Source organism: Elephantulus edwardii, unplaced genomic scaffold (assembly GCF_000299155.1).
Source record: "Elephantulus edwardii isolate Elephantulus edwardi_28Jun2011 unplaced genomic scaffold, EleEdw1.0 scaffold00108, whole genome shotgun sequence".
Taxonomy (NCBI): Eukaryota; Metazoa; Chordata; class Mammalia; order Macroscelidea; family Macroscelididae; genus Elephantulus; species Elephantulus edwardii.
Window position 1 is genome coordinate 7,756,747 of NW_006399858.1, and position 11,165 is coordinate 7,767,911.

At 39.2% G+C, this 11,165-nt stretch overlaps 1 protein-coding gene across 1 annotated transcript in view; it reads right to left on the reverse strand.

Moving 5' to 3' along the window:
• PCSK5 (proprotein convertase subtilisin/kexin type 5) overlaps window positions 1-11,165 on the reverse strand; it is a 413,061-nt gene that overhangs the window by 19,870 nt on the left and 382,026 nt on the right. Inside the window, exon 14 of the mRNA XM_006891991.1 lies at window positions 1,975-2,118. Coding sequence (XP_006892053.1) covers window positions 1,975-2,118 — 144 coding nt within the window. The remainder of the gene's footprint in view (window positions 1-1,974; window positions 2,119-11,165) is intronic.

The window sequence follows — 11,165 nt, forward strand, 5'->3', positions numbered from 1 at the left end:
ATCAATTCTCCTTGTATCTTCCTTGGTCATTGTCCAACTCTCTGATGTATAAGAAGTGATTATGAAGACCATGGCCTGTATCAGATGCACCTTAGTCTTCAGAGAGACACCATTGCTCTTCAGTACTTTGGAGAGGTCCCTAACAGCAGACTTTCCCATGGCAATGCGCCTTTTCATTTCCTACCTAATATAGTAGTTAAAAAAATGAAATGCCATCCAATAAAATATCAACAAGACCCAAAATACTAAGAAATAATACTAAATAGAAGAAAATGACATAAAATTAAAAAAAATCCAGAATGATGGGTTATAGTGTTATATTTTAGATGGGAAAAAAAAAATCTCTATTGGAAAAACAATTCTTCCTATGATGGTGCAAGTAAACACAATCAATTCCAACAGAAATTTTAAAAGAAGACTTAATAAATCATTCTAAAATTTATCTGGAAAAACAATGAAGCAAATATTCCAATGAAAATGGGAAGCAGGCATCGTATGGATATTAAAATACGCCATAAAGAAATGAAACCATATAGAAGGTATTAGTTTAAGAATTTTCAGACTGAAAATCAGAAAAAGTGGTATCAGAAACCCCCAGTGTATAAGAATTTATTATATCATGATAATGGAAGCATCTTAAGCTAAGGATTATTAATTATTTTAATCAAAGACAGAACTTGACATTATGAATCATAAACCAAACCAAGTTTCAGATAAATTAATGACAAAGAATAAAAATAAGAGATTACAGAGACATGTATATGGCTCTTTAGCTAATTTTAAAGGATAAAAGTATGGCAGAAAAAGAAAAAAATCACATAAAGTATATCTGAAATAATAAACTTGATCTTTCAACAGTTTATGTCAACACAAAACCAAAAATTATATCTGAGATGCAATTGATGGTTTTGTTTTCATCAAACATGGGAGCACTATGAGAAATAATAACCCAGATAGACTTGTTGACCCTCCCCTCCAACAGATAATGAGTAGCGGGTGGTCGCTTTTAATTTAGAGAACTACAAGGAAAAACAATGGTCCAACTTACTACAAAGTTAAAAATGGATTTTTTTTTCCTTTCCCCACCCCTACTGGAAAAATGAGCTCAGCAAACACTCAAACAGCTGGTTAACTATAGAACTGACACTTCTCATCTGGAATTAAAAGGGAAAAAAGGACCTAAGCCTGTTTTTTAAAAAATATTCTCTTTCATGTAATCATTATCAGAACAAAACTTTATTCTGGTAATTAATGATACAGTTCATCCAAACATTGTTTAAAACTGTATAAGGCTCTAAGCAAACGTTATTCTTCAAAATATGGATTCAACATCATAATAAAATTATAGGACAGAATATTGTATTGCCTTTTAAATATGTGTTCTGAGAAGATACAACAGCAATGATACTCACAATAAAATCCTTAATGGGGTAAAAATGTTATTAAGTCTATAGACAGTACCAGGAGTCTCTGGTTGAAAACCAAGTAAGCTCTAAGTGATTAACAAAAGGAGGTCTGAGCACAGCTCAGGGGGTCTCAAAAGAAAGGCCTAGCAACCTGTTTCTAGAAAGGTCACCGTCATGAGTAGCCTATGTAGCACAGTTTGGCGTTGACCTTCAGAGTCACCATGAGCAGAATCAACTCAATGGCAACTGTGTTTTTAGTATTGTAAACAAGATGGGCTTTGCTTTATGGAAAACACAAGAGTATTTGAATATATGAATATATATTTGAATACATGAATATGTTTTTGGGTTTATAAACCATATGAATTTTGCTCTGTAGAAAGTATTTGAAAGTTTGAACACATGGATACAAGTGTTATATACACACTCCAGAAGCATGCATTAAAAATTCTGTGGATAGAAAGGGGATGCTAGACGATAGAGGAGGTAAATGGTTTCTCTCTTTGGAGTGATAACAACACTTGGACTGACTTTCCTTGGGTCACGTTCCCCAGGGATGCTGGCTCACCTGCATAATCCTCTGACCCGTAGTCGTCCGTGGGGTCCTCCACTCGGCTGTAGCGGACACGCTCCACTTTGGGGAACTCATTTGTTGGGGAGTAGGGCTGTACGGAGGTCCCATAGAGGACCAAAGACCATTCTTTCAACTTGCCTTGAGAAACAATAATAAAACCACAGTGTGACCCAATGTTCATAACTTCAACTTCACAATTTCTATTCCTTCTCATTTAGGAAAAAGCTACAGTAAAGTAGATTGAAATGTGTCACTGTATCAGTTACAGGGTAAGGAATGTATGTTTTCTACTATTTTCAGAAATCATTATTCACTAATTTACACACAATGTACCTACTGAGTACGTTAGTGTCATTGTGTACGGTGGGAACTGGAGTCTCTCACTCCAGTCAGTGATTTGCTTTTATAGGAAGACTGACACACACAGTACTGATGGTTTCATTAAGGGCTGAATGCCAAATTCCAAATATTGAAGACTTTCTGAGAATTTTGCAGAAGGCTTTGCTTTTCTGTACATAAATTTCTTTTCCTGAGCTCTATTTTGGGGGTATCACTGGCATATTTTTGCATTATCTGTGGCAAAACAACTACTCAGTTCTCCTTTGCTCCTGACCAATTTCTCACTGTGAGACTTAGGTCTCGATTTCTATTTTCCTAGAGATCTGTGCAGGTTAGCGCACCTGGCTGATGATCATGAGGCTGGAAGTTTGCATCCACCCACGGGTTCTTTGGAAGAAAGGCCTAGAGACCTATTTATGAAAACTCAACAATTTAAACAAACCATTACAGTATGACACACGCGGGGTCCAGAGAAGCCAGTGAGGACCCATAGTAACAGGTTTATCGACCGGTGTTATTTTCTTTCTGGAGCCCTGATGGAGTACTCCATAGAGAGGTGAGCTGCTAAACCAGAGGCCAGGCCTCTCTAGTGCGTTAAATCCAACAGCAGCGCCTCAGGAGAGAGGTGGGCTGTCTCCTTCCATGCAATTTACTGCCTGTCTCAGAAAACCTGCTGCAGGGTCAGCCATGAATCGGTTCTGAGTTGACAGCAGTGAGTTTGAGTTTGGAAAATTAACAATCCATCTCTCCAGTCAAACTGGCCACACTGCAAGTGCTGAAGGGTCATATGTGGATCTCATACTGCAAAGTATTGGCTTCCAGGATGGCCGTCCCTGCAGGAAGTCCTATCGGGCTGTGAGGTAGTATATTCCGGTGAAGAGCCTAAAGAGACGAGGCAGGCGCTCCACCTCCTGTTGGCTGGCATGCTTGCAAGAAGCTTTTTGCTTTCATTTAGTCCTTATTGATTCATTTATTTCCTAGCTTCATGAAATTAAAGTTTTCAATGCAAGAAGAGTATAAAAATGCAAAGGAAATAACTTCTAGGGCATTAAGCTTTATAAGATTTACGTCAAAAGGAATCAACCATAAGCATAAATGATTAAGACAAACCCATTATGGACATTAAATATGCCGGCAGGAAGGCAGGCCCAACACACAGAATATAGTTGGGGAGAGTGACCAGGGCAGTGTCTCTCTCAGTGGTGAAATGAGGCTGCCAATAGAGGTAGAGGTATCTGTGAAGCCACCACAGGCTTTTTTTTTTAAAAAAAAGTATGTAATATTTTATTTATTTTTTCATATTTTATACCGATTTCTCACAAAATTCATATACATTGTTTCACACTACTCTTCATTTATACTGTGCTTCACACAATCATTCCCATGCATTATGCTTTATAAACAAAATCATGATTGGACCTTGCACAACATTATCCAATCTTTTCAGGCCCCAGTTAGATCCTTTCTATTTCCTTCACCCCCTCCCTCGACACACCAAACTGTGCAACCCTGTTGTTTTGCCTCTATCCATCGTCACCCCTCTATTCCCACCCCTTCCCTCTTTCAGTCCCCATACATGTTTTACTGGTTATCTTCTATTTTTACAATAATGGTCTTATGCAATATTTGTCCTTATGAGATTGAGATACTTCACTCAGCATAATGCTCTCCAGTCTCTCCTAAGTTACACAGTATTTTTCAAAACTGTTGCTCCTGAATGCTGCATAGTATTCCATCATGTGGATGTACCACAGGCTTTTTAAAGTTTTGCTTTGAAAGCAGATGTCTTTAAGTTTTATCCCACTCAATCTTAACAGCCATGTAGTAGTTACTAGACAGGCATCACTGAGTTCACAGCGACTCATGACACTCATGATGACCCCATATATTCCACACTCTCTGGTCCTTCATGACCCTCATAACTAACAGCACGTGTGAGTTCACTCAGGCTGCTACTGTGCCAGCTCATCTCAATGAGGATCTCCCAACATCCCCAAACATGACATTCTCCTCTAGTGAGAGAGGCTTTCTGAAATGTGTCCAAAGCAACTGACCTGCACAACGTTCTACTGTGATCTAGAAGGTTTTCATTGGCTGATTTTTGGAAGTAGATTGGCAAGCTTTTTTTTTTCCTTAGTCTGTGTTAAGTCTGCAGGGCCCACTGAAATCCGCTTAACATAAATGACCATGGTGGTATATGAAATATTAGTGGTATCATTTCCAGAATCAGAGTAACCTAGCAGCCACCATAATTTGACAAAATGATAGATGAGTCCTGATGGGGTGGTAGCCCTACTACATATTATAACCCATACTGAATCCAAATTTTCTGTCCTTCAGCTACTAGGTAACACTGCCTTCTGTTTATCCCCATAAACCTGAGTTTTAAAAAAGAACATATTCTAGGATAGATTTCTTTCTTTAATGCGACATCTGCATTGGAACAGTACATGGTTTATATGTGGCCTGCCCTCTGCCAGCTTTTTCTTTGGATTCACTTGCTAAATGACTGTATTTTCAGAATTGGGCTGTTACTTGGTCTTAGAATTCCAAGCGCAGCGTTAAATCATGACAAGGATAGACTACTCACTCCAAATCGATGACCTTTAGTGATTATGCAAAAGAGAAGCCATTTCTTTATGACATCTCTCCAGTGGACAAATAGAGAATATAATAAAAGGATGCTAAGTCCTGCAATCTGTCAACCGTCCTTACATCGCGTTCATTTTACTTCAGGTTGCTTTGTGCCTGACAAGTTATCCTTGTAAATGCTTTAGTGAGTATTTTCTCACTATTGATTATTCCTCTCTTATGCCATTTCTGAAGTAGGTCACAAGCCCACTAAGAATATCCTTGCTGGTCAATTTATCTCTTTATATTTTATTTAGGATGCTTACTTCCTTTAAGTAATAAACTCTTATCTTAATATCATATCTAATATACTCTATCTTAATATCTCTGTTAAAATTTTCATCAAACATGGCCATATCTGGGTATCACTGTTTTTTCAAAAGAATTTACTATTACTTTCTCATTGAATGTTTTTTTGTTGTTGTTGAAAATACTCATAACTGAATAGATATATCAATTCAACACATTCAACAAGTGTAATTCACTGATAATTACTATATTTTTAGGATATCAAGAATGTCATTCATGAAGAGAGCAAGAGGTTATTGAAGAGAGGAGAAAAGACCAAGAATGTCAGCTGTTGTTGTTAGGTTTGTTAAGGATGTCAGCAGAGATACCGAATATTGCACGAGATTGCTAAAAAGGAAAAATAAATCAGGAAATTAAGGAGTTAAAGAGAAGATTTCAAAGGGCAGCTTGGGAAGACAAAGTAAAGTATTAGACTATACAAAGAGTGGGAGTCAGAAAACCAAACTGGTCAAACTTGCTCAGCATTTGTAAGCTCAAAAAGAAATGAAGAACAAATTTAAGCCTCGAGTTGCAATGCTTAAGGATGCTATGGGAAGAATACTGAATGATGCAGGAAGCATTAAAAGAAGATGGAAGGAGTATACAGGGCTGCTACACCAAAAAGAATTGGCTTACACAGAAGAATTTAATGAAACAGCATATGATCAAGAGACAATGAAGGAGGAAGTTCAAGCTGCTCTGAAGGAGTGGGCAAAGAACAACGCTCTAGGAATTGATGGAATACCAATTGATATATTTTAACACAGAGATGCCGCCCTGGATGTGCTCACCAAGTTGTGCTAAGAAATCTGAAGGCCAGGGGAGCTCTGGTGGCCCAGGGGCAAGAAGCTGCAACTACAATCCCAGAGGTGCACGGTTCGAATCCACCAGATGCTCTGCCGGGGAAGGAGGGGTAATCTCCTCCTGTACCTGTCAGATCTGATTTGACGGTACACGCACACAAAAAAAATATTAAAAAAAAAAAAAGAAATCTGAAGGCCAACCACCTGGCCAGCTAACTGGAAGAAATCTGTTCTCATTCTAAAAAAAAGGTGACATGATAGAGTGGAAATCATCAGACAGTATCACTGATAGCACACACACAAAAGCAAAATAGTCCTGAATATTATCCAAAAGAAACTGGAACAGGACAGCGACAGAGAACCACCAGAAATACTGGCCTGGTTTAGAAGAGGCTGTGGCACCAGAGACATTATCACCAATGCCAGATGGATTTTGGTTGAAAGCTAAGAGTACAAGAGGAATGTCTATCTGTGATTCATTGACTATGCAAAGGCATTTGCCTGTGTGAATCACAATAAATTATGGCTCACATTGGGAAGAAGCGAATCCCAGAACACTTGCTTGTGCTTATGTGAAACCTACACTTGGAGCTGGAAGCAGATATCAGAATAGAGCAAGGAAACAAAGGATGGTTCAAAATCAGGAATGAGTGTGTCAGGGATGCGTCCTGTCTCCTCATCTTTTTCATCTACATGTGGAAAAGATCATTCTGGAGGCTGGACTTTTTTGAGGAAGAATGTGGCAGTAGGATGGGAAGAAAACTCAACAACCTACAGACGCAGATGACACAGGCTTGCTCACAGAACCAAGGATGTCCTGAAGTGTTTACTGTAGAAAGTCAAGGACAGCAGTCTTCAGTAGAGACTGAAGCTCAACATCAAGACAAAGATGCTCACTACTGGCCAACTGGCAGATGGAGAAGAGATTGAATTTGTTAAAAATTTTAGCTTGCTCAGCTCTACAATCAACACTCTTGGCACCAGCAGTCAAGAAATCAAAAGACGAATTGCTCTGGGGAAGAATGCTGTCAAGGACCTCTCAAATGTGCGAAAGTGCAATGATGTCACTCTGGAGACTAGGGTATGCTTGATTCAGGCCAGGGTTTTCACAATTACTTGCTATGTATCAGAGAGCTCAGAAATGACCAAAGATGACAGAAGAAGAATTGATGCCTTTCAGTTGTGGTGCTGGAGAATATTTAACATACCATGAACTACCAAGATAACAAACAGGTTTATCCTAGAGAGGGTGAAACCTGGCTGCTCCCTGAAGGCAAGGATTTTGAAGCTATGCATTGCATACTTTGTGTATGTGGTCAGGAGGGACCAGTTCCTGGAGGAGGACATGATACTTGGAAGGGTGAAGGGACAGAACAGGAAAGGAAGACCCTGGATGAGATGGATACAGTAACTGGGTTAATGGGGTAGATGTATCAGAGTAGTGAGAATGGCTCAGGATAGAGCAGAATTTGGAGCAATTGTACATAGGGTTGCTATGAGTTGCAGGTGACTCGATGGCACAGTAGAAGAACAAGAAATCATTCTTATTCTCCTATTCTGAAGGGATCGTCCCCTACTAACATAAACTTACTATCTCCTCAGTTTCTTAACTTGCTGTTGTCAACTGATTCAATATAGAAAAGTGGACAATGGACACGAAAACATTCTATTAAGCAATGAGAAAATCTGTTCTATTCACAGTGTATAAATGCAAACTGCCTCCCAAAATAATCTAATGTGCAGAACCACAGCAAAACAACAACATAATGCTCCAAACAACAAAAGTACATTTATTACAAATTTTATTAGAAAGCCTAATCTACTGCCATATACAGCACAATTTGAAGAGGATAAGATTGGTCAATGGGAAATTCTAAAGATTAAATACCAACGCACATCAAAACTATTTTCCAACAGGGTGAAAAGAAAACTTACCAACTGGAAACAAACATTTGGTAATGCTATCTCAGAAAAGAGTCTCAAATTAAATTTTACAGAATACTCCTGGGCCTCTACAAGAACAAGACTGATAATCCAATTACAAAATGGGAAAAAGAAATGGAAAGAATTTTCACAGAGGAAGATACTTTAATGGCCAACAGAAACATGAAGAAATGCTCAAAATCACTGGCAATGCGAAAGATGCAAATCAATAATATCACAATGAGATACCACCTTATTCCAGTAGCAGTGACAACGTGTAACAGGACACTAAGAAAGAAATGTTGGAGAGGATGTGGCAAGATAGGAATATACACTGTTGTTGTTGGGATTTGCTTCCTTAAAAATCTGAACATAGAAATCCCACATGGCCCAGCTATTCCACTGCCTGGAAAATACCCCATGAAAATGACAACTGAGGCTCAAATGGAGATTTGTACACTAATGCCCAAAGCAGAGTTATTCACCACCTTTAGAACATGGAAACAACCAAGATGTTCAACCATAGTCGAACGGATTGAGAAATTATGGTACATTCACACAATGGAATACTACACAGCATGCAGGCGCAATGAATGATTTTCTAAGTTACTATCTAACCTGGAAGGGACTGGAGAGCATTACGCTGAGTGAACTAACTCAATCCCATAAGGACAAATACTGTATGAAACCATTATTGTAGAATGAGTATGAAGATCCAAGGGGAGGGGAAGGTGGAAGTAGAGGGGTGAAGATGTGTGGTGGCAGGGCAGTTAATCAAGGGGTCGCACAATTTGATGGGGTGTGTGAAGGAAATGGGAAATATCTGGTGTGAAAAACCATGCATTCGAAGTTTGTAAATAAATCAGTATAAAATAAGTTTCAAAAATACATTTAATACATAATTTAAAAACATGCAGGAAAAAGAATAAATGTCAACTCAGCAAGGAATCCTTATTTTTGGAAATGATTCTACTATTTAATTTTACTATGAAAAGTCTACATATCAAGCTGAGTTTCTAATCAAAACTCATTGCTGTCAAGTCGGAGCTGATTCAGGGCGATCCTCCAGCAGGTTTTTAGAGGTTGGAAATCTCATGGGAGGAGACTGCCCATTGTTCCTCCATAAAGCAGCTGGTGGAGTCAAACCACCTGCCTTTACGACAGCAGTCCAGCTCCTTGTTAAACCTCACTGATTAGAGAGTTAAAACTAACCATAGGTCTGAACTCTATATATGCAGACCTTTTCCAGTCATGGAACAACATATGGGCTGAAAGAAGGCTACACGAAGATTATGTGTTTCTATTAAAGTCTCTTGACTTCAAGTTATTAATCAGATAAAATGTGGGTTTCTCCCTTTCGGCATGAAAAGATATTCAATACGATTGGAGGTCATTGGATGTGAATATTTAAATAGCATTAGAAGAATCTAATGGTAAGAATAACTGACAGACAAAGGGGCGGTTCGAGTGTACCCAGAACACCTCAAAAGAAAGGGCTAGTTCTCTACTTCTCCCTAAAAAACACAGTATTGTATACCTTATGGGGCACAGCCTTCCTCTGATACACCAGGGCACCAGGCATTGAAGGGACTTGATGGCAATTAGTTAGATTATCTAGGATGCTGCAGATTGCTTTCAACAGATAATCACAGGAAGTTAAGCACAGACTATTGCCTCGTTAAATGGACGAGAGATTTATATTCTTAATGTTTGACCCTTGAGCACGATGCACCATAATATACCTCGAGAGGCAGTTTGTTCCTGTGGAGAACAATATTGTAGCACAGAGCTTCTTTACTGGTTCCTAGTGATAAAGCGCTGTGTCACTTATTTTCAGTTTTATGATAGTTTTAAATTCCAGGTCATAGTATGGGAAAGTCTGCGGCTAGGGACCTCTCTAAAGTACTCTAGAGCAACGGTGTCTCTCTGGAGACTAAGGTGCGCCTGATACAGGCCATGGTTTTTGCAATCACTTGTTATGCATCAGAGAGTTGGACAACGACTAGGGAGGATAGAAGGAGAATTGACGCCTTTGAACTGTGGTGCTGGATAAGAGTATTGAATGTACCATGGACTGCCAAGAAAACAAATAGATTCATCCTAGAGAGGGTTAAACCAGGCTGCTCCTTGGAGGCAAGGATTCTGGGGCGTCGCCTGACATACTTTGGACATGTTGTAAGGAGAGACAGGTCTTTAGAGAGGGACATCATGCTGGGCAGAGTGGAGGGACAGCACAGGAGGGGAAGACCCTCTATGAGGTGGATTGATTCAGTGACTGGGGTACTCGGGATGGGTGTATCAGAAGCAATGAGACTGGCACAGGATAGAGCAGGGTTTAGGCTGTTGTACATAGGGTCGCTATGAGTCGCAAATGACTTGATGGCACATAACAAAATAACAGTAGGTTGCTATACCACGGCAGTCAACACATTTTCAGTAACTGAAGGTCATATTTTACTAAGTGTTTACTCCTCTGAGATCTCAGGACATGTTAGAGTAATACCTATTCTAGGACAACTAGGAGCTGCCTTTTGATCAGAGAAGAAAGGGTGTGGTATGAAGCTACAATTGCCCATGAAAACCATAAACAGACCCTTGTCCATGGCAGAGCCATGACCTTGACCTGAAGGAGGGAGAGGAAAGAGGAAGGCCTACTCTAACCCAGATGCCTTCTCTACCAGTTCTGCTTTCAAAATAATTTAATTTCTGAGTAAGAACATGGCAACCACGAAATTCTGGTATCTATTGAAAGAAAGAAAGATGTTGGTATTCTTACATGAAACTCTTGTCCTGATTTATTGCAACCTTCCTACCACGCAGGTGCTGACTTTCCAGGTTTTGGACATTCTACATACCACATTGCAAGACAAGGGAAGAAAATAAAAGAGCTGACCTAAAAATCACTTCTTGGCCAAAGTAGGCCACGAGAGGCAGAAGGAAGAGGAAGCAGGGAAGTTTAAGAAGAATTGAGCATCATTTTTTAATTTATTTTTTTTAAGTTTTTATTTTTATTGCATTATTTTTTATGTGTACCGTCAAATCAGATCTGACTGATACAGGAGGAGATTGCCCCCTCCTTCTCCAGCAGAGCATCTGGTGGATTTGAACTGCAGAACTGAGCATCTTTATGGATACTCAATGGATACTGGTGACAGTTACAGAAAATGATTGATGTAGTCAGTATCAGTTGACTGTATTTGT